General features: G+C 41.0%; 1 protein-coding gene across 1 annotated transcript; it reads right to left on the reverse strand.

Moving 5' to 3' along the window:
- Positions 1–4,151: 4,151 nt before the first annotated feature.
- plppr3a (phospholipid phosphatase related 3a) lies at positions 4,152–25,085 on the reverse strand. The gene is made up of 9 exons (XM_082515466.1): positions 24,920–25,085; positions 20,189–20,292; positions 19,640–19,825; positions 17,043–17,172; positions 16,121–16,316; positions 12,620–12,677; positions 10,296–10,469; positions 8,649–9,461; positions 4,152–8,214 (listed from the first exon to the last, which is right to left on the reverse strand). The coding sequence occupies exons 2-9, from the start codon at positions 20,267–20,269 to the stop codon at positions 7,261–7,263; spliced, it is 2,592 nt and encodes an 863-aa protein (XP_082371592.1). The 5' UTR covers positions 20,270–20,292; positions 24,920–25,085; the 3' UTR covers positions 4,152–7,260.
- Positions 25,086–25,118: the final 33 nt, after the last annotated feature.

Here is a 25,118-nt window from a genome sequence, read left to right on the forward strand (position 1 = left end):
TCCTCACAGTCTGATTTCTTGCCCACATTTGAGAAGAAGTGAAAGAGTGGTGAAGGAGAACAGGCATGCAGTGATGTGCACAAGGTTTCCAATGCACGAAAGGATCACACTAACATTTTAAGACATATACAAAGGTTCCCCTGCATACATGTAAATACCCATAGTCCCTGACCCAATTAGTCTGGTCTGATAACTGTGTCAGTGTGTTACTACCAATTCCTAAGCCTGGAGGGTATTGAAGCCATGTACTGTAAAGTCTTACTCATGCATGTAAGGCCACAGCAACATCAGTGCTCAATGCTCATGTACTCCATCCCCCCAATTTTCTCTGTATACATGCAGAAAAAACCACAGTGTATTTGTATATGTATATGTATGTTTATATGTGAATCCGTGAACCGTATACCTGCAGTGCACACACACAGATACTAGGTGAATGGCCAAAAGAAAGAGACAAATAAATCACTAGAATTTCAGTCACCAAAAATGGAGTGTTTAACAATGCTCAAAAACACCCAATTCCAGTGAAGTGAATTAGCAAAAGTTTAACTAACAGCTAGCAGCTAAGTTTCCTGCATAAAGACATCTGGTAAAATGAATGCCATGTACAGGTCTTCTGTTTCTGTTCTATTGTTGAAACTTTAATTAAGTTGAAACTTCATCCCCAAAAGATGCTATATTATATGTAGTGTACAAGTGCTTATGTGTATGTTCTGTATGTACCCATGTGGGCTACAGGAAAACACTGTTTCCATCTCCATCATTATCTTGTGGAGATGAGGCATGAGCAGACAGCCAAGCACACACATCAACAATGATTAGAGAAGCAGAGAGAGGCAGAGCGAACGACTTGCATACATTCTCTGCTTAGCAGAGTGTTTCTTTAAACTGTCACATGAAAGCCTTGCAACTTTGCAGAGTCAACTTTCAAGGAATTTTTAGAATACTGCTTTATTTTCACATTTTTCTGCATATATATATTTTTAATTCTAGGTGGATGAATTTCACGAGTTTTTAGCTATGCTTGTGCTGCATCTCAGGTCAGTCTGCTCCTTTGATCCAGAGTGAAATTTCTCAACAGCTGTTACCAATCATCCAAGGACTCCAGGGCAGTGAAGGACCAGGAGTAGGTCATCAATGGTCATTTTGAGGGAAAAAGCTACTAGACTGACATTTCATACAAACACTCACGTCTCCCTCAGAAGGACTTGTAGTAACGTATATGATGATTATCAGGCTTTTCATCAAATGTCAAGATGAAATTTTAATTTCAGTTCCCACTGAATAATCCCCAAATACCTGATAAAATAATGGAATTCCAGTATACCATTTCCTTACACATTGTGCACTAATGTGTGCGTGTGTGATATCTAGACGGTGGTCCACTGGAAATTATTTGGTATGGTGACCAAGTCCAGTCAGTCTGTGAGGACCTGTGGTTACTGGGATTCTCTTATTTGTTCCTTGACAGCTGTCTATGTTTCACTTTATCAAGTCTACATGTAAATCTGTTTTGGGTTTATGGTAGCCTAGCCTTTTCCAGCCGCTGACTGGGGTTGTTGTCTGTGGTTCTGGAATGATACTATTGACATTTCTGGTTACTGCTAAGATGTTATTTTTGGACTTACACACTGCAAAAATGTATGTGCGTGTGTGTGTGTGTGTTTATGAGATAGAATGTGTAAGGACCCATGTGTAAGGAGCAGTAAGGACCCCAAAAAATCTGTCCCTGAGCCTATCACAGAGTTGTTATTCCTGTGCCTTGGAACACCTTGAAAACAGAGGACCCTCTGAGAAAACCCACGCAACTCAGGATCCTTTTTCATATCTGTATTAAATGCTATATAAATCTCAAGATCACAAATCCTGGGAGCAGATTAATGACCTGCTTTTAGCAAAAGTAAATGTCAACACCCTAAAATCATAGTCATTGTAAAGACTGCACCTGCTTCATGTTTGCATGGCCATTGTGAACCTTTTAGCACATAGCTTTAACCACTATGATCTCCAGCAGAGTCTCACAGAGCTGCTAGCATGATTGTTGACCTTTTGTTAAAAAAGAAAAGGAAAATAAAAAATGATCCTTTCTAAGAATATATAAATAATCAGTGAGGTTGAAACCCAAGCAGCAGCAGCTTCCTTGTGAGGTGAAGCCAGTCTTAAAAAATGTCAGCCTCCAGCTGGACTGTAACAGCATAGTGGATATACTGCTAAGACATTTATCACCTTCCATACCCTGTGGGTTAAACAGTAAGACAAGTAGCAAATATCCTCAATTATATATCCATATGAAGTTTAATGATCCTGCAAGCAAAACCTTGGGAAATTCCTCTGGTTGTTTATGCTACTCGCATAACTGTTATGGCAGGTTATTAGTCACACAAAACCTGAAATATTACAGATTTTGCTTTCTTGTTCTGGATTCCAAGGTAGAAACAAGCTTTGGAAGTAAAGCTGCTCAGTGAATCCAACCAAGTAGAAATGTCAGTCTTAGCCCCCAGCTGTGGTGGTAGACAGCTGACTGGCACATTAAGGCCCGTTATAGTTGGAGCTCCAAAAGAGCTCGCTACAAGGCCTGTGTCTGGTGGGTTGACAAATAAAAGGATTTAAACGTCCCTAGTGAGACTAAATTTAATTTTCTGAGGATCCCAAGCTGAAAATTTTAACAAGCATCACACCATGGGAATATAAAAGCATCACTTTCATTTCTTTTTCATAATTGATGAAGCCTTTCAAGTACATTAAACACAGGTTCTTCGAGTATTTCAGCAACGGGCCAAGTTATTTCATGTGGATGTGAATCAGAAGGCAATATTTTGTATGTGACAACCTTGCTATGCTACACAGGAATCAATACTTTATTTCTCAGAAAAATAACCCTCTTTATTGATTGGACTCAAAGTAAAATGATCTTTACGATCCTTTTGAACCGTACTCCCTCACTCAAGCCACTGAGAGCTGAGGAATTTCATAGCAGAACTGTGGGAGCTTCAAAGCCTTAAATCCATTTTCTCCGTGTGTAAAGGTTCATAAGGAGCTGGGCGAGATGGCAGCAGGTAGAATGAGAGTGACAAAGAGAGCACGATAAAATTAAAGCCGCGGACAAAAGGCTTTTGTGCGTTTCTGCAGTGGTAAACCAGTGCTGAAAAGGATGTCACCAGTATCTCCTGGACAGCCACTTTCACACCCACACACACACACACAAAAGTATAAGCATACACAAGCACAGGGACACAAAAATAGACACATGCATACAGACAGCTCAGTCTGCATTTTCTGTTGCCTCCTGCAGTCACACATACTTACTTACACACGCACACACACACTTGTTGTCTCGTGCTTTCTGGGCCACTGAGGAGAGAGAGAGGAGAAGACAGGGAAAAAGAGCTGCTGGCTTGCTGAGTGTGAGTCATGGACAGGCTGACTGTCCTCAGGCCTCGATACACCATCTGCACCCCCCACTACCTCTACACCCTCATCACACAGCTCAATGCTCCACAGCACCGGACACACACAAATATGAATACATGCAGAGACAGACAGACATGGATTCAAATGAAAGAAACAAATGCCCACATCTGACACATATCTGGAAGGACTCACAACCTTGCTAAATCTGGGCCATGCACTACTAAAACACCAAAACTCTCATTTATATATTAATAATCATCCAATCTGATGCATGTGGATCTAGAAATAAAAAGAAAATCATCTCAGCTTTATACTGGAAAAATATCAAATATTTTAAAAATGACATTTTTATGTAAAAGTACACATTTGGACAATTCTTTCCATACTAACACACACAGGAAAAAAAGACCACTGAGCACTGAATCCCTGCAGGTTAACTGGGATCTACCATGATTCTTTGCAGAATTCATTATGGAAACCTGACACTAGCCCACAGGAAAGGCGCAAATGTGGCTCTGCTGCATCCATCTGGCCATGCGTATTTGTGTTAGTGTGTGAGCGCGAGCGCATGAATGAGCACGTTCTCGAGGAATCAATGAAAAAGATCTTTTTCATTAGAGTAACAGTAAGCTGCTTCGGCATTGACCCCCTCTGTATTTTCAGCCGCACCATAATACATCCCCCCGACTCTGCTTTCAAGTACCACAAGCTAAAAACTGTATTTAAGAAGTCTTATTTTTTATTCAATGAGGTTATTAATGTTACACATCACAACAGATAGAAAACATTAGTCCAAAAAAGAGGACTGTGGAATAATAAGTATTAATAATATTAAGTAATGGCAAATATTTTTACAGTCAAAATGGCATGATCACCGGCATGTCTGTCTGTCAAAATGTAACATCGCAGACTCGAAGCACAAAAGGTCAGGTTATAAAAAAAGGACACACTCGTACACACATGCAGCACAAACTGACGAGCAACTTTATCTAACAGCTCCTCGCCTGAGGAGCGCCACTACAAAATACAACTTGTTCCATTTAGCATAGCTTCTTCCTACTTTACAAAGTATCAGTCCATGTATCCTTCAGGTGTTGTGGTGCATGGGTGCAAACCAACTTCATCTGTGTGTCTGAGTCTGTATTTGATTAAGGTATGATCAAATAATGGCATCATATAAAGCACTTGTCATTGGACAGAATATCTGCTGACAAAAAATGAACTGGATAACAACTTTATACAACAAAGTATAATTACAAAGAAAGGGCAGGAGTGCACTGAAGGAACACCAAACTAGTTGTGTTCACTTTTCCTGCTCACAGATCTTGCTCCGAAGTGTATAATTAGGGCTGAAATGATTATTTTTTAAAGAAATGTTTAACTGACTGATAACACCACCGCCTCTTCTGACTAATCAAGAAAAACGTCACTCACGGTTTTCCAGAGCCCTAAGTGGCGTATTGAGAGTGCCTTTTTTGAGAAACCAATTAAAAACCCACCACATATTCCTAATCCTCATGTTTATGCAAGTGAAATCCTCAAACAACATTTTTTTTCTTTAACTGACTGGAGTTAATCAGTTATCAATATGGTTTGAATATCATTTCTGTAAACTAATTATTGAAGGCCTAAACTCACTGAACTGTATTTGACCAGAGACAGTATAAAAATGAAAACTAAAAAATCTTAGGTTGCCCATCAGTTGATGAATGACTGATGTTTATGGGCTCAGTCACTCATTTTGGGACATAATGAATTAAAAATTAAGGCTGTTTTGTAGATTTTGCTTGTTCTGTGTTTTAAAATAGACAATTATCTCTGCTATGAAACCGCACGCTCATTTCTTAATGAGGGTCAATTTAAAGTCTTTAGCCAATGATTCAGTTCAATTCAATTTAATTCCATTTTTTTTGTATATATTGCCAAACTATAACAATATTCACTTCAATGAGCATGCATTTTCACAGTATGATCTGCTTTTCCTTATCACATCCATTTTTAAATTTTTTTGCAACCACAATAGCGATGGTGAGTCTTCAGAAACCAGTGGGTGACATTACTGTAGATGCATCCATCTTTACAACTGTCTATGATTTGGAGTCATTTTCCAGTGCAGTGGGCAAATCTCACTTCAAGGCCCTCTTGCTCAGTTGTACTGGGCCTTTCCAACGTATTACATGGTTATCTTCAGCAAATGCATGTTGGCCATAGTTTATCTGAAGATTATAGCTCTACAGTAGAAAATTACATTTGCTGATGAAAAGTCTAGAGGAAGTGAATTTTTGAGTTAAGATTGTTTTACCAACATTTATTTCAAAGAAATCCTAGCTTATCATAGTGCTGGTTGGCTGTTTTTTTAAACTGGGAAGTTTTTAAATATAAAATAGAATAATTTAGCCTCATATTGTAAAAAGGTATAGTTGATAATCTCTTAAAACTGCAACGAAAAAAATGGTATAGATAATGGATAGGTGAAGTCTGACCTTGCAGGTATTAGTAATTTATGAATAGAATGATTTGGGTCTTTCTGTTTGGCTTTTCCTGATAAATTAGAAGCAAAGTGAAAGCCAAAATGCTAGTGAAAAGACTTTCAAGACCTGAAAACTTAAAATCTACTCATAAGGATGTTTTTTTACTGAGCTATAAAGCCAGCTCGCCCATCCAACTGGTACCTACTGAAGCCACTTTGTTCCAAGGTTACGGTGGGCAACACTACTGGCTGGGCAGCTTTCCATTAACATTCCCTTTACTATTACGATTTGCAAGAGGGCCAAATACAAAGAGTGTACTAGCATGGTTTGATAAACACGTTAATCTCCTTAGCGCGGCTTCAAGCTCCGTTCCGTGGAAGGTTTCGTGCACAGAAAAGACAGACCGTCTGTCTGGCTTGCTGTGCTGTGTCCAGCCACATTCTTCATGTTAGGAATAATTCTCTTTCCACTTGACTGCCTCTCATGTTTGCTACAGTAATCCATTCAGTGACGTCTGTATAGGGGTGCCCAACTGTGCACGATCCTCCCCACATCCAATCATCCTTTCTCCTCCTTCTTGCTTACCTTCCAGAAGCAATGTTTCCTAAATCTGCTTCTTCTGGTAAATGCAAGCGCATCTGCCTGATCTCAAATGTAAGAATTTGTTATGTGGTTTGTTTATTTGGAGGTATAAGAATTTGTGGTTTTGTCAGTTGTTGCTATTGGCAAGTACTCTTAAACCTGTGTTTGAACTTGACTTTACGGCATCCTTATAGCTTTTGAATGCTTTGAAGGATGATTTTTATAGCTAGTAACAAGAGCAAATTCTCTGTGTGTAATGGCTGGCAATCTCAAACAGTTATTCAACTTCAAGAAAAGCTAGTATTGCTTGTAGTTGTTTTGTTTTCTGAGTCTCATCCCCATCTCAAGGGAAACTTGATTTAGCAAATCCCAATCCATTCATTCAGCTCTTTCAGCTGCAGCCTCTTCGACTCTTTTGAAACACAGAGGATGTGTGTGCTGAAACCAGAGGTAAACTGGGGTTTTTAATTTCTCTCCCTGCTCTATTTAACATCCGTTTCTTTTCTTGTCTGTTCTTTTCTCAGTGAGGGCTGCTGAGCTAACACTGTGGGTAGTTTGTGTATGCAGGAAGTGGAAAAAAAAAGATTCCCCCTGCTGAGTTTGTATTCTGCCAGACTTTCACCTAGTCCTCAATTCCATATCCAGGATCTCTAAACCACTTTATCATTTCTCAAAAGTCATAAAACTCTGTTCACCTATCGCTGCCTACTTTTCTTCAGTGTCTCTTTGAGAAGAGTCCTCCCTTCTCTAGTACAATCTGTGATTTTACAATGGTGTCTCTTGTCTTCACGCTTCACTATAACATCCTCTCGTTCTGCATGGCCTTGTAGTAGTGCTCCTGCTCAGCATGGCTTCGGGCGGACACAGACGGCCGACGGGGCAGGGTGGAAGTGCGGGACAATAACTGGTTGTGGCCATCTATCAGTAAGTCAGGGTGGGGAGGTGGAGGAAGCATGCTGGAGCAAGACTGGTGAGGAGGTAGAGGCATGGAAGAGGGATGCGGTGGTGGAGGCAAGGGCGAAGACGATGGGTGTGGGTGTGGAGGCATTTGGGAAGAAGAGGGGTGAGGAGGGGGAGGCATTTGAGAGGAAGATGGGAGGGGTGGTGGAGACATCTGAGAGGATGGGTGAGGAGGTGGAGGCATATGAGAGGAGGTGGGGTGAATGGGAGGTGGAGGCATTGGGGAGGAGCTTGGTGGTGGAGGGGGAGGCAAGGGAGAGGAAGATGGTTGAGGAAGCGGTGGTGGGATAGGGGATGACGACAGCTGAGGTGGGGGCGGAAGAGGGGATGAGGAGGTGGGAAAAGGTGGGGGAGGCAGATCAGCTCCTCCTTCGGCACTGCAGCTGACCGAGGAGGAGCACAGGGAGTCTGATTTCACTGGGAGTGTCCTGTAGTCCCGGTAATGACTGACATTGTCTTGTCGCTGCAGCGCGGCACGGTGTTTGTCACCCGTCGGGTCAGCGGCCATCATGTTGCCACTGATGGTGTTTCTCCATTCCCACGGCTTGCCATTAGTGGCCGACACACGCACCACCGGATGGTGAGGGGCATGAGCGTCGATTGTGACGATGCTCCCGCTGCCAGCGATGCTCCCTGGGTTGCTCCCAGTGCAGCTGTCTCGATCAGATGGTATCCGGTAGTATGGTGACTCTGAGCAGTTGGAGCCAGGACCAGAGGAGGAGCCGCCTTCTGATGTCTTAGTGGAAGGAGTAGTAGGTCCTTGACCCTGCTGCTTTGACATGGCTACGACCTGCAAGAAAGAGACAAAAATCTCATGATAATCCATATATAAGAGCAGCTGCAAATAAATTACTCAACAACTATCCAGGAAGAGGGACATTTTTTGGCGTGGACATGGCAGAGCATGATAATAACCTATTATATACCTCTAAAATATTTTCAGAAGATTTAACTCTAGTTATAATTAGCATTTGAAGTCTTATGAGACTGATTTATGTTGGAAACTAATCAGTGAAATTGCTCCCACCAGTGTTGTTTTGATTATACCAGCAAAAATAAATCATAGATGTGTAGTTTACACAGCATATGGCAGCTGTTAAATCTCCGTTCCTGTCTAAACTGAATTGGCTACATGCCACGTGACAATAAAGTATGAAAAATTATGGCTAAAGATAATATCGTTGTGATCGTTTTTAGGCTTTCATTTTCTAATTTCTACCTCACCTGTGTGACTCTTTGCTGGCTGGGAGGCTGGTTGGGCTGCGTGTTGGGCACACGGGGAGTCGACACGGCAATGGGCCCTGTTCCAGGCTCTTTTAGTCCTCCTCCCTCTGTGAGTGACAACCACTTTGCCCGTGTCTTGGCACTCTTAGGGGAAACAGGAGGTGGCCGAGAGGCCTCCTCAGGGATGTGAACAAGTGGGGGTGCCACCACCATCCTGGCTCCAGTCGGTGTGGTGGTATTGGCTTGCACTGTGGGATAAAGAGAAGACGGCATTTGTTGGTCGCCCCCTTCCCCTGCAGCTGTGCCTCCTTCACCTCCTCCATCTCCTCCCTCTTCCTCATCTCGTGAGCTCTGGCTACGGAGCTCCATCGAGCGCTGCTTCCACTCTGACACCAGCTGCCGAGACCTTTGTGGGTCGAAGGGCACGTGGAACGTCATGTGACGCTGGGTGGTGACTGGCTCCTCTGAGGGTGAGATGGGGCTGTTGCCGTTTGCAACTCGAGGCAAGGTGTTGCTGAAGGTTACCATGGTTTCCTTGCCCATGGGACGACTGGTCGCCAGAAGCTCCACATCAGCGCTTGCTCGTTTGAGGGAGGCCAGGGATGCCTTCTCCCTCCTCACCTTACTCCGTGCTCCAGATCCCAACCCCAGCTCCTCCCTGCTTTCAGACACCCTGGGAGTCTTCCTGTACAAGGAGTCATGGCTCCTCTGACTCAACACCCTCAGGCCATCCTTCTGCTGTGCTGAAGCTAGTCTCTGTAAAGACGGAGCATCTTCTTCCGAGGCTTTGAAGTTTCCCACTGCGTACACAGCCTAACAAGGGACAGAGGGACAAAGGAGAAATAAATGAGGAAATAGAACCACTCAGGGTGTTAAATAAAGACTAGAGCATGAAATTGTGTTTTCTTTAATCATTAGGAGGGAAAATTTAGATTTTCATATTAGTGGAGAGAGTTTGCGTGAATAGACATCTCTCTTTCCTGCTATTCTCCTGAGGTCAGCGTGAATCCCTCTCTAACCCCTCTCTTCATCCTTTAATGACAAGGAGAAAAACTCCCCCTCTTGAAAAGTGAAAGACGAGAGAGACAGAGAAGGCGAGGAGGAGGGGAGCGTGGAAAATGGCAACGACAAGTTTTCTTAAAACGAAGTGTGAAATTGTTCCAGAAAATTCTTATCGGATTATTCATTCCCTCTCCCTTCCCTCCGTAATAGAAAAGGCTATATATAGGCTGCCAGTAAAAAAAAAAAATGCTCGGAGAGAAATATATGGAAGCCACACAGGGAGGAGAGGTGATGAAAGAAAGAAGCGTTTGTTAGCACATGCTGTGATACTGTTAGAATAATACAATGGGACAGTTCAGTCGCAGCAAAACAACTAAACCACGTTAATAAGAAAATCTATTTATGTGCATTTTGTCATTCCCACCCTGCTGCATATTGATGGTTAACTACTCCTCACAGACAAACAAATCCCTGAATGGATCCAAACACATGCTGATGCTTAATTCACAAACATAGGCCTAAAATAGAAGATTTGTAGACATCTTCATTAATTCAGATTTCTTTTTAGAAAGTTCTATTATTAGATATAAAGCAATTGGGGAAAAAAGCAGGAGCAAACATTTTTGTGCACTTTGTTGAACTAACCAAGTAGACTCCAATGCCGGCTCCTATCACGTATCCCACGTACACGTCTATAGGGTGACTGCGGTGTTGAGTTATCTGCGTCAGGCCAGCGAGGCCTGCTGCCATGCAGAAAGCAAAGACGAGCATCGGCTTCAGCAGCTTAGTAGTGCTGTTGATGCTGGCGTTGAAATACATCTGCAGAGAGAAACAAACACACACAGCATATCAGCAAAGAGCAGACGTTTGAGACATATGAAGCCCGGGATTAAGATTAAAAGGCATTACGATAATTTTACCTCAGGTGCACATAGACAATTACTTTACAGTGTGTAGTGCAAATGTAGATTGCATTACCCGGTTAATAATAAAACAATATGCTAGTTAGAAGAGATATCAACACCAAACTCATATCTGTTTATTAGATATTAAGCCAAAGTCTGGAGCTTAGCCTAACATAAATGGAGAAACAGCTCTCCAGGCTGCATTCTTAAAGACGAATAATTTGCCCATTACCTCCAAGAGTTAACTCCAGGACTGAAAAATGAAGCCAACCAGGATGTGCCAGTTAAAGCTGGATGCAACAGCCAGTTAAATAGCCACAAGCTGTCTGTTTGGCACCACTTAAGCTGAACTGAGCATGTGTGCATTGTTGCTACCTTTTGAATTCAATTACCTGACAATTAATACGGCTGGCTATGCTGTAAATTGTATTAACAGGCTAATTAAATACTAGGTGCTCCTTGGACCATTCTGTTCAAATACGGTCACTTTTGCAAATACAGTCTATAATCAACACTTAAAAAGTTTTTCAGTCTTATCTGTACAGTTAAGATACTGAAATGTTAAAAAAGTATTTTTAAAGATACAGGCTTTTCCTCCTTTAATCCCCCTTTGTACTAAGAAAAGCTAAAGTAAAGCGGATATAGATTCATATTTAATAACAATTATTCCAAAGACATCCATTATACAATAGCACTTGTTTCCTGTGCAGCTCGAAGCATTCTCTTTAATATAACTCATATTGTCTTGAAAAAGGGAAATGAACTTATTTTGATCTTATTTGTATATTTCTTTTTTAGCTCATGTGGTAAAGTAGTTTCGAATTCAAATGTCTTGGCAGTAAAGTTAGATGAGTGAGAAAGTCAGGCTGTGAAAGGGGGAAAATATATTTACAGTTACTGGCCGTTCGCATTCTCTGCATGCACACCATATTTCGATTATATAAAACGGAGGACAGCTGAGTGACAGAATGCAGGCTTTGCAAAAAATTTCCTTTCTAACAAGCTTGTCTATCTAGTGCTGTGCATAAAAATCCTGCTTTTCTTGATGCAAGAGGGAAAATCTGTCAGCCTGGAGAGATGCGAGTTATTTTCGATGCAGATTTTCTCGGCACTTCTTGAACCAACTATCTGCCTTTTGTGGAGAAATTTTCTTAGGTATTTTCTTTATTTGATTTCATTTAAATTTAGCAGAAAAGTTTTTTTTATACTGAACACAATAAATACATGAATGTCTAAATTTGCTGGACAGGTATGACCAGAACTGAAAAAAAATGACCTGGCATCAGCGCGAAGATCCGACAACATGTTGTAGTGCTAACAAACCCAACAGCTGCTTTTCTCCAGCTCCCCTGCCTTATCTTGTCAGAAATCTGTCCAGTGAGCTTTAATGAGCTCATACAGGGCTCACTGAGGCAGCAGTGATATGGCCAGTAGCTTGCAATAGCCATTGGTGGAGGAGTGTGTGTGTGGGAGGGTGTTACCTCGTGGAAAAATGACAGTGCTACTTTGCCGTACAGTTCACATACTGCTGCAGTCAGTGCCAGATTGCAGAACGGCAAAAAAATCCACTAGAACGTAACAATGAACCCCCAAACCTGACCTCAATCTGACAGTTACAGTTATTTTTTATTTGAGTCAGATGTGAGCCCAGCCTGAGGATAATATGCAATCTGAAAATCTATGAACTATGTATCAAATGGCAGTTAATTCCAGTTGAAAGTTGCTGATATGGTTGTAGATCATACAAGTTGTATGATGCCAGCAGCAATGTTTGTTATGAATTAGTGGAAGTTCTGGATAGTTATCATGAAACAAATTTAATTGTTGTTCTAGGACAAAGATACAAAATGTTAATGTATCATTCAGGCTTTAGAAAAAGTATCAAACTAAACATGGTTACCTTGCATATAGTTTTTCTCCTGTTTTAAAGTTCTAATGAATCAGCTATTCATAAAAAAAAAGCATCAAATGAACCACACGCATATTCACAAGCAAACAAACATCATGCAGATACACAACACTTAAGCAAACACATGCGGCAATTAAGGCGAAGGGAGTGCTTACAGAGATATATACGGCAGCGAAGCCAGAGAGCGTTGCATGCTGGGATGGGAATGTTTTCCTAAAGGGAGAAAAAGGGAGAGTTAGAAGCGGAAGAGTAAAGACAAAAAAAGAATTCGATTCCTGTTTTCATAAAGGGCTTTGTGTATTCTGAGAGCGTTTATTGCCTCTTGAATAAACCTGAATAAAACTGTCGCGGCTGCTCTTGTTATGCCCGGATTGCATTTGACATTAAAATCTGTGTGTCTGCCCGACTGAGAGTTGTCAGACTGAGTGTGTGTCCTTGGATGTGAACATTAATAAACACAAAGAGAATACCACTGGGCATTAGTGGGAACATTAAAGGGAGAGTGATTGAATTGAGGTCAGAAATGTTATTTAATTTAATTTTTTTTTTAAATGAAAGAAATCTTGTGTTTGCTCTTAACTTCTGCTGTTGTGTTATCGTTTCCCATTTTTTTCAGGCTAAATTCAAGGATTATTCTTTAAAGGCCATGTTTTCTTTTAGACCTGGAGTCTGAATACACTTTGGCTGGCCTAAAGGTCTATTTTATGAATAGATTTCAGTCATATTGCCCTCCAGGCACAGAGCCCTGGACACCATTCAAACATGCAGGTCAACACTGGACACTCCATAGAACTCCAGCACAGGCCTGTCAAATTTCCTTCTGTTTCTGTCTGTGAATATTGCGATCACTTCTCAAAGTAAGAGAAAAAAATGTAGACACACTGCCCATTTTGGATACATCAATCCACATGCAAGAGTCTCTGTGGTATTTCCAGCACAAAGAAACCACCCAGTCAAGTTTCTGCCAGAGCAATTTACTGATCTATAGATTCCTCTCTGAACAACCCTTTCACTTTCACGGCCAACAGGATGAAACTGCTCGCTGTCAAAGCAAATGTCGGTTGTAATGTTAGCAAGCTATATAACAGCGATCCACTGGTAGTTAGTTTCAGTTGGAGTCGGCGTTACAGGGCAGTAGTGGCAAGCCAGTAATACTGTTAGATTATTAAAAATGTTATGACTAATCTAATCAGGCCTTATTTCTGTGTCAGTGTAAATGACTGAGCATTGGTAATCTGTGCTGGTGAGATTTTTCCACTGTTCTTGTGAGCAGGTTTAGTATTTTCACACACAAATAATTGAGAAGCAGTGGAAAAAAAACACACATCTTGCCCTCCGGGTGGGCATGCCTATAATGACGTGATGTTAGGTGAAAAGGATGAATTTGAGGATCAAGGCTGGAACTATATTTAGGTTAAGATGATGTTAGTTTTGGCAAAAACTGCAAGAGTTTTATAGAACATGTCTTGCTAATCCTTTAGACACTGAGGTGAGTAGCAAGTAGAATGCATTGTGTCAATAAGAGTCACGGCAAGTAAAGCAGTGCTAACATATGCACTTGTACTACAAGGATTATCCCTGTATCAACTCTATTTAGCTATAATCTTTCCTGTGTGTGTGTGTGTGCTTAGTGCCTCTCATACCCATAGATCGGAGCTTATTTGTCTAGCCTATGTCTGCTTGTTAGAAACTGCACTGCAAAAGAGCATTTACAAAACCCAAACTTAGTCAGAGCACCTGCGAGGAAGATTCTGCAGCTGAGTGGCAGGTCTTCTTATACAAATAAACATTTGGCTTTACTATCAAGTATGCCATTAAAAAGAAAATCCTTATTATTTTAAGCAACCATTTCTATCTATTTTTATCTTTTTAACCCCTCAATAAGTTGTCATTAGTCCTTGTCTGCTATACTCCTGCAAGACAGTGATGTTTCACCCTATTCAGTAAAATCTGCAACATTATTGTCATAATACATTGGGTTACATTTTCTGATTAAGGATGTATAGTTATGAGTAGAGATGGACCGATCCGATATTACGTATCGGTATCGGTCCGATACTGACCTAAATTACTGGATCGGATATCGGAGAAAAATAAAAAATGTAATCCGATCCATTAAATATCACGAAAGCACCTCACAAAACTTGCAACACGCCGTAACTCACCTCAGAACGTTAGCACGTCGGAGCAGTATGCATCACCTGATAGAGCGGCTGTGGCATGCGGGACCTGTCGGTGGTCTGGATAGCATTTGGAGCTTCGCTAGCAACCTGGCATTTCATCTCCGACAAAGTTATCCCCGAGAGAAGTAAAGCAAGTGTGTAAGTCCATCTCTGAATGTTTGTAAAGCATTCCCACGTTAAGCTTAACGAGCGACTGCCTCTCGCTCTCCGGCTGCTACTTCAATCATGAAACTGCTTAAATGATCAGCTGATCGGCTTTTCTGTAGCGAGTCCGTCTTTCTTGTTTGTTTTTGGCCCACTTTGCACCAGAAAGAGGAAACCAGCGGCTGAACAACAGCAGCACGTTTAAGCTTGATAAGCTGTTGTTAGAATTTATTTAATATTACTTTCTACACCAGGATCGTTTTCTACGTAGCTGACGCTGGTAACTGTGCAGGGGCGGATCTAGCAAAGTTTAGCCAGGGGGGCCGATAGGGCATTAACTGGGAAAAGGGGGCACAAAGACATACTTTTCTTTCTTATTCTCATTTAAAATGTCTAGCTTTTAATAAATAATTATCTGACACCCAAAGTTTTAATTTGATGTAAAACGAATAGAAGTCAATTACTGTATATAGTGACTATTAAGTCTAATATATATACCCTAGTAAGCTATAGTACTTTTTCCTTTGGGAAGGTACCATCTGTGCAGTCTGCAATTTTGTTGAAGAAAGATGTTGAATCTATTTAATATTTCTGTGCATTTTTTTTCACACTGCATCAAATTAAGGTTGATTACGTCGATTAAGCATCATGAGGTGGAGTGTGAGGGGTGGTTCCCTATTTTTTATTTATTTATTTTTGTTGTTGCTGGGAGTTGGAACCCTATTAGTTAGGTTGCTTAATATTTACGCTAAGTACTCTTTAAAATACCAGAATAGGGAGAATGGTGTAGGTCTAAGTTTATTAGATTGATCAGTATTGCTGAACTATGAAATATTTTTTTTGTATACAGGTATAACAGAATAGCTTTAGTGTAGTTGTTGTTTTAAACTTGAGTATGAACTTGCAGACTTGCAAAATGCAGCAAGATATTTTAAAAAACAGTTTTGTTGATTAAAAAACACTATATCGGATTCATATCGGTATCGGCAGATATCCAAATTTATGATATCGGTATCGGACATAAAAAAGTGGTATCGTGCCATCTCTAGTTATGAGCTGCATCCAACTGCAGGCATGTTGACAATAAACTAGGTAGCACAACGTTGTCTTATTCTTATTACAAGGCAACAGACCATGGAGCCAGAGCGCTGACAAGACAGGTAAGACTCTGTACAAGTGCACTGATGATTTACTTTAACGACTTCATTAAATCTGTTTGTCTTATTAGCGTTTATGTTGTTTTTATATGTGCAATGATGCAAATTTTGATTTTAAGCAGATGGAGACATTCGGTGTTTATTCTCCTTTAGTTATAAATGAATGCCTTACCGAGCTGACATAATAGCATACTGGTCTTTGCCCATGCAGATGTCCTGTGTGATGTAGGCATTGTTGTCACATGACACTCCCGGGGCCGTGTAATTAGGCTGGCAGACAGTAAGGAAGAAAGGGGCGTGGTAGCCAGTAGCTAACTGGATGACATCTGTCACCAGGGCTGTTGCCAGGAGACCGAATACATGAACACCTGAGGGAGAGAGGTAAAGGGAAGAGATAGTAAGGCAACCTTAGTAAATGAACTAAAAGCCTCTGGTGGTTTCCGGACATTGAGATATTCATTTATGAATGTGTACAGTTGCGCAAACTACGCTTAATTTGCTCCGACCTTAAGTGACACCAAAAGCCTTCAGTTTGTCACATTTTGAAGCTTTCCCGCAGACAGAGAAATTTGGCAAGGTGAATTAATTACTGTTTTCACTTCAAAGCTCAAAGTCAGCCTCAAGATATTTCCTGTAGAGTATGATATCATGCCTTTTTCATTTTAAGCCACCCTTCATTTAATGCATGTAATTAGCTTATTTCTCTACTCTAAAACAGGGATAAAGTTGCAGGCTGAGAAGGATGAATAATTTGTCAGAGCCAAAACTGATATTCATCTTAAGAACAACAGAATTTTGCTCTAACTTTGTGGTTTGCATAAAGGACAGAATTTAACCTACGCATCTTCCATTGGCCTCAGTTTGATAAACTGTTCATTGTATTAATATGACTATTTTATTTTATTTTGCTTGTTTGGGTAGTGACAATACAAAAAAAAACTAGAAAAACAGAGTTCTCACGTGTCCTCAGAGATGCCCATCAATAATTTGTCCTGAACTATTACACCATGTAACTAAGTGTGCTCTGAATAACAGTGTGGCCTTAACTCCTGCAAGCAGCCCAAACGCTCTGAAGGACTGGCAGTTATACACACCGACGAATCGCACGGTCCTGCGTAGGAAGGAGTTGAAGCTGCAGCCTCCAGCATTTATGCTGCCTTCTGACTTTGGACAAGTCTTCAGTTTGGACTGCATGCAGTACATCAAGCCTTCCCCCATCATAATCTGCAGACAGAGGGAGAGAAAAAAAAAGGAGAATAAAAGATATGGAGTCTTTCTTCATTACACTTCAAACGACTACGAGAGTAAATGAAAAAGAAAAAGATTTGAAAAGTTTGAATCTATCATTGTCAGATACAAGATATTGTGATCGATGAGAAACAATGCATTGTAGAGCGAATGGAGCAAAGGTGCTATTGAACAGTGATCACTTTCAGTTGGAATGATAGATGAGTTTTGGAGAGGTCTGCTGAAGGATTAGGAATGTGTGCGTCTGGGTGCGAGTGTGCATATTGATTGGAGGGCCTGTGGTGTGTTCGATGATGTGCATGGGAATGTCAGGTATATATTTAGTGTCTACATTTATCTTGCTTTGTGAGTGTTTGACAAGCTGTACATTTGTGTGATCTATGCATTTGTCTATATGCACAAGTGTATCTGCGGGATGTTTATGTGGAGCACTCACAAACCCTCAAAGCTTCAGACATATAATAGGTCACTGAATCTGTGACAGGATTATGTTCTGGTAGAGCTAATCAACACTTTCATATAAGGAGTTCATTAAATGTTAATTAAATGCTCAGTGGAAAACCTAAATATAATTATTACTCAAACTTTTAGGTTCATTTAACATGTTGTTTTAGTTCAGCCTGTGTAAATCATGCTCTAATAAGTTTTCAATCAATTTTCAAATTAAAACAATCCCAAAATACCAATAGAAACTGGATGTCTGGAAACAGGGCAGCAGAGTATTACTATAACAAGTCAAATTATATTACATAATATCTAAATATGGATAAACTTGTGGCAGAAAAATATTTTTAATTACAAAAAGGTTTTACAGAACTGCTCGTTAACACAAACATCTAATCAAACCACCACATGGCAAATAAAAGCATTGAGCAATGCATTTACATGTGTACACGTGGTCTAGACCAGCGGTCCCCAACCCCCGGGCCTCGGACCAGTACCGGCCGTGAAAGTTGAGGCTCAGGTGTGAAATGTATAGTTTTCAGGGTTTTTATTGGTTTTCAGCGTTATTTTGTTATCGTTTTTATCGTTTACTCGGTTTTCCTTGGTCTTTTCACGTGTGTTATGAATAAATTTTCTTTTTTTCGGTACCGGTACTAGTTTTATTTCGTTGTATTCATCTGCGACACCTTAAAGGCCGGTCCGTGAAAATATTGTCGGGCATAAACCGGTCCGTGGCGCAAAAAAGGTTGGGGAACGCTGGTCTAGACAACCTGCTTGACTTCAAACTGAGAACTCAGAATGAGGAAGAAAGGTTATTAAAATGTCTCGTGGCGTGGTTTCTGATGCCAGATGAGTATTTGATCAACTGAAGGGATTTTCCTGCACAAACATCTTTAGGGTTTACAGATAATGATCCAAAAAAGAGAAAATTTCCAGTGAAGGGAAGTTCTTTGAACAATAATCCCTTGTTGATGTCAGAAGACAGAGGAGAATGGACAGACTGTTTTGAGCTAATTGGAAGACAACAGTAGCTCAAATAATGTGAATATGTCAAACCTTGAAGGAGACGAGCTACAGCAACAGAAGACCAGTTACCACTCGCATCAACTAAAAACAAAAAACTGAGGCTACTATTCACCCAAAATCGGACATTGCCTGGTCTGATGAGTCTCAGTTTCTGCTGTGTTACACATTTGGTTGTAATTTGATGTAAATAATGTGAAAGCATGGATCTTTCCTTTCTCAGCAGTTCAGACAGTGTATCCATTATTTTTAATTAAAACAGGACCATGTATAACATTAAGATAAATGTTGCCATTTGCACCTGAAAAGCTAATTAATATCTGCAGTCTCTTGGCAGAAGATCACAAAAATGTCACATAAAAAGAAAACATAAAACACACAAAACATTCACACACCCATAACCACCAAGCAAGAAGCAAAATCAATCAAAATGCCTCCACAGTCACCAGATACACACACAGTCTCCAGTAGAGCACTTTTGTGATGCGGTGGAGTTGATCATAGATGTGCAGCTGCTACGTGATACTATCATTTCAGCATGGACCAATTTCTCTGAAGAATGTTTCCAGCATCTTATTGAATCTATGTTATTAAGAACTACGGTCAGTTCTAAAGGCAGAAGGGGCTCAACCCGGTACTAGAGAGGTGTACCTAACGAAGTGTCTGGTGGGTGTAAGCAGGAAGTACTGCACAGATTGTAGATAGTCATTGCACTGAATGCCATAGACATATATGCTTAATAGAAGTCAATTTTAACCTATTTATTAGGTATGACTAATATAGAATAATTTATTAAAGTATAGCACGTAACATTGTGGTGTGATGGATGGATGGATGGATGGATGGATGAATGGATGGATGGATGGATGGATGGATGGATATTTTTATACACAATCCAATGGAGTAACTCTGGGACTCGGTAACACAGGAAACTAGCACCCCAAATGATCCTCACATGTGTGTCATATAGACTTACAGAAGCTGCAGGTCCAGCAAAGGCCAAACTCAGCAGCATCAACAGAGGGATGAGCTCATCGCCTGTCTCCACATAGGGCATGGAGAGGTCGCGGTCATGGCAACGGAAGCCCACCATCGCCGGGGACAAAACATCTGTCAGCTCCAGGAAGTAAAGGGACACCAAGGAGGATAGGACGATGGGGAGCTGGATATGCATGCACGCACACAAACACACACACAAATGCGACCAAGGACATAGCAAAGAGTGACTCGCAGATAATATTTGCTTGGAAAAAAGTGATTCATCCAATGTTTCATCTTCAGTACAAACAAATACACACTTTCAAACACATACAAAAGGGCAAGTTATACCCGTCTTGCTTGCTTTACAACAGATGTCAGATGCCTCCAAATGCAATCAACACAAGGCACTCACTACTGGTATCATTGTACAGAAAAAGGAATGATTCAGTAGGGACTAATTCAATAAATGCAGTGAGAAATGTCAAACAAGCATCTGTATTTTAAAAAGGTGACTCATTCATGCATCTGATCTAGCGACACATACCTCTACAAAATAAAAGCATGGCAACAGTGTCATGCTGTCTTTTGGTGGTTTCTTCTTGGCTTTGTTTTTGGGAGATGTCATCTTGGGATGGGACCAGTCACAGCCTGTTGGGATAACAGATTGCAAAGAGATGTCAGAGTGGAGTTTCAGAGCAGGTTCATGGATTTCCACCATCAATCATCAATCTAAAGCTTCAAAAAGATGTTTCAAAAGTCTGCCAGGCCCTGACTTATGAATGAAACAGCAGGTCAAAAAGTTGTCAAAGGCTGGTTGGTGCTGCAAAGTTTTCTGTATGAACTAGAAAGCATTAGAGTGTTAGAGTAATAATAAAACTAATAAAAAACACAGACATTAAAGATATTCTAAGCAATTATGGTATAACGTTGCTTTAGCAATTCAGTAATACTACAGAAACATTTAATAATTCAGTCTAATTTTTTGCACACTTAATATCCAAAGTTGTTATTTTGACTTTGTCTGAATACACGTTGTAAATGGGCTGGTTCTTACATAGTGCTTTTAAAATCAAAACAACAGTCGCCTCAAGGCACTTTATATTGTAAGGTAAAGATCTTACAGTAATAGAGAGAAAACCCCAACAATCTGACCACTCCATATGAGCAAGCACTTGTTGACAGTGGGAAGGAAAAACTCCCTTCCCAGTGTCAGGAAGAAACCTCAGACAGAACCAGGCTCAGGGAGGGGTGGCCATCTGGCTCGACCAGTTGCAGGAGGAAGGCAAGACAAAACAGACACTGTGCAAGAGAGCCAGAGCTTAATAATACCTAATGATTAAATGCAAGGTGGTGTATGTTCACATACACACAAGCACTTTTTTTCTATGCTGAAGTACTTTCTGTCTAACACTTGCACACCAATGGATACATCAGGAATAACTTGGGGTTCAGCATCTTGCCTAAAGGTACTTTGGCAGACAGGAGCAGCCAGGGTTTGAACCACCGATCTTCTGATTAGCATGACTGCTATCCCTCCTTAGCTGCAGCCACCCAAAAATGCAGGGAGACAACAAAACACACAAGACTGTCATATTTTGAAAAGTGTTTTTTATGTCACTAGGAAAATAAACAAATGGGGGAAAAGAATTAGAAAGAATTAGAATGAACTGATTAACTGAAAAAAGCCTCTCCTAAAAGAAGCCCAGTTACCATTTACTCAGGTGCTTAGTATTTAGAATAATTCTACATACCTGTTACATTTCAAATTAATCTTCCCCCACAAAATTATAGACGTGCATATATAGAGATATCTCCTTCCATCAGTAACCTGCAGGCAGTCAAAAGGCGTCAGAGACAAGCCAACGCCAAAGGCAGGAATGGAAAACTAAACAGAGTTAAATATTCACAGCTCTCTACAGAACCCCATCCCCCCCCCCCCCCCCCGATAAGAGCCTGTCCCCTCTTTCTCTGTCCTCTACCCAATTCTCCCTTTCCCTCCCTCTCAATCTTCCCTCTCTCCTGGCTCTGCTTGTCCCATTTTGCTTATCTCTCCTTTTCAATCGGTTTCATTTCCCTACCACATTACTAACACTTTCCTCTTGACCTCTTTTCTTTGTGAGTAGTTCTTTTTATACCAACATTCCTGTTCCTATATGTTACTTTGCCTTTGTTTTATCCATATTTATCTTCATTACAATCCATGCACTGACTAATATGATGAATGTGGAGATTTGGCCTGTGGCCACTTGCTCAGTGGCCCCATATGCAAATCTACTGCACCTTGTGTCAAAGGCCTGCTGACCCAACTGAATGGATTTATGCTTTCCCAAATGAGTTTCAGTGGAGCGCTTTGGTCTTTAATGAAGGTATGAACATTTTGTACTTGTAATATCCTTCTTCGTCACAGAAATAGTCCACTTTAAAAGAGAAGGCCCAAAGGTTTTTGTGAAGCTTGAATCCAAAAATACCATCCACATCACCCTTCAACAAACTCACGTTTTCTGAAAGCTGTCATGGCCTCTGTAAGTCTTTCTACCTCTGTCACCTTCTACATCTCAGTACTTCTGCTGAGCTCTTGTTTGTTTCTGTCTTGCTGGTCTCTCTTGTATCATTTCTCAGCATATCCCCATCTCTGCCTTTTCACCCTTCATTTCACGTTTCACCACCTGTCCCTCTTTCTGCACACCTCTCTCGTTCCCATTTTTAATCTCCTCCCTCTTTTATTTTTTTCTGTTTCTCTCGAAACAGAGGAGGGGGGGCTGACCCTGAGGCAATGTAAGGCGCAAAGAATCAAAGACTTCCACAGTCTAATTTCCATGACCGCTAGAAATGTATTGGAAACGAGAGAAGAGGACAAGATAAGCACAGATCAAAGAAAAAAAATATTTCAAAAAAAGCCAAATGTGTGTGTGTGTCTCTGTGTGTGAGTGTGTGTATTTGTATGTCTGGTGGTGAGGGTAGGAAGGGGGTGAAGATCATAGAAGGGGGGATATTGGGATGGATGGATTTCAGTGTCGCTAAAAGCAGCTTAGGAAGACGCTGGGGTCTGGGTCTCACTCGCCCAGCAGCTTGGTCTCAGTGACCTACTCCAGTCAGCACTTAAACCGCACCCCAACTCACATTACACACACAAACATGCACTGAATGAGCTTCTTGACTGAAGAAATGGGGGTCGTTTATCTATTACACCAGCATTCGTCCTCTGAGGCGCATCTTTTATGTGTGTGTGCGTGTGTGTGTGTGTGTGTGTGTGCTGCACTGTTTGTAGTTTGAGCTGCTATGCTTGTGCTTGCAAAGTGTCTGAGTGTGTTTATAGTTTAAGCGATTTGTGTACATCTTGTCTGTGTGTATGCCTGTGAATGAAGTGGGTTGTATAGCCCATGGCATGCAGAAACAGTCTGTCAGGCACTGAGGAAAATATATGACTCAGGGAGCATCAGCACAGGGGTGGGGTTAAAGATAGTGAGCTAATGTATGGATGGGTGACTAATTAAAGGATAAACCTACAGTACTGACAAGGTCTTGGGTGACTATAAAATCCTCCAGGGCAGCTACTATGGTATATTTGTAAAAGCTCTTGGAGAACTGAGCTTAATTCTTCTAAAAAAAGACATCCTGTCGTTGTTTGTTTGATAGAAAAGAGTGCTGGCTGACAATTTGAATTAGCTGAGAATGAACTTATTGTTTTGTCTTTGTGTCTTTTGTCTAGATTGGCCATTACAGTCTCCCAGAGCCCAGGTTGGCATCTTCACATCTCATTTTGATGAACATTTAGCCAACTGGCTATGCAATGAGATTTGCTAAAAACATATCTAAAACAATTAACTGGTTAGTGATCAGATCAAATTTATTTTCTATCTACTGACTGATAAATAATCACTCACGCACTGTAATATAACCTACTTCTATACTACAAAATAGAACAGTATAGAGCAGTCATCCTGTAGCATTCATGAGATGAGGGATTTTTTGGTGGGGATTAAATTGAATCAAATGGGAACAAAAAAAAAAATCAAAGCCAGCAATTTATTTCTCAAAAGGGAATTTTTTTTCACATACTTCACAGCATCAGCCACAACATGAGACCACCTGCCTATTACTGTACACACCACCTTTGTGCTGCCAGAAAATGTCAGACCCATCAGGGCATGTACTCTTGACCGCTGAGAGTTTCTTGTGATGTCTGGTATCAGAACATTGGCGGTGGATTTCTGTGGGTTGCGGGAATTGGAATGTGATCTGGGGAGTTTGCAGGCTGGGTTGGTGCTTTGGGCTCTTAGTACTGTTCCTTGGGCTGTTTTTGAGCAGCTTTTGCAGTTGCCGAAGGGTACTGCTCTGCTAAGGGAGGCTGCTGCCATTGGGGAGTGCCTTTGCAGGTAAGGGGGTTTGAGGTTAATTGAAGGGGCTGGCACATGCCAAAGAAAGACAAATCAGAAGCAGGATCCAGTTCTAAGCAAAGCAAAATGATTTTAAACCACTTCATCATCAGTGGTCTTAGAGTAATGGCTGATCCGTGTATGTCTGCTGTCCCTAAGTCCCTATAGTTACTACACTATTATTCAGAGTAGAAGAGTACAGGACAGTACAGAATAATAAAGTGAAATAGATTTGTGGTGTCTCCCTACTCGTTATTCATGCATAGTTTTCAAAAAAATGAACTTGGAAATTAATTAATGAGATGAATATGAAGTGGAGAACCACAGCTCACCAGTTTTCTATTCACTGTATTCATGGATTCAGCAATAAAGTTGCTGTGTTGGCTAATGTAAAGCCATGTGCACTGCAGGGCCCTTAAACAGACATATGCAAAGCGCTATTTGCTCGACTTTATACCTTGGTCAGTTTAACTCACCTGCTTTTACAGCGAAAGAAACAGCCGTCCTTTAAATGTAGCTTTATCTTAATAATATAAATTGAGATGGGTGTAAACGGTGATACTGATTTCATTTTTCATGGATAGGAATCATGTGTTTTTTGATTTAAAAAAAAAGGGGAAAAAAAGCTTTCATTTGTTTTAGATCATCTATTGAAGGCTCTAGTAACCAGAATCTGATTAAACACTATATTAAAATGACCACTGGGCAGTTACTCCTCCACAAGCAGAAATCAGCAGATTGCGTATGATATCATCAACGATGGAAACGTGAAAACCATGTGCTAATTTTTCTTCTGTCGCCTCTCAGCTCCTGCCAACAGGAGAAGCATATAGGTTCCTGAGCTTTCTTTGGGTTGCGTACGGGAGAAGAGAACCTCTATACTACCGGACAGCACTCACCTCTGTCCCGGGGGCTCCGCGAATTCACCGAATCCCGTCGCCCCCTTCCCCCTCGGCGTGGTCGTGCGTGCTGCTCCAGTTTTGCGGTGCACCGTCCCTTTAATCCATCTCCAGAGTCACCCCGAAATCCAAAACCTTCACTAATATTTAGAGAGAGCTCCGCCGTGAGGCTATTCTGGGATCATAGGAGGTTGGAGGA

Source organism: Aulonocara stuartgranti, assembly GCF_965226115.1.
Source record: "Aulonocara stuartgranti genome assembly, chromosome: 19".
NCBI classification, from domain to species: Eukaryota; Metazoa; Chordata; class Actinopteri; order Cichliformes; family Cichlidae; genus Aulonocara; species Aulonocara stuartgranti.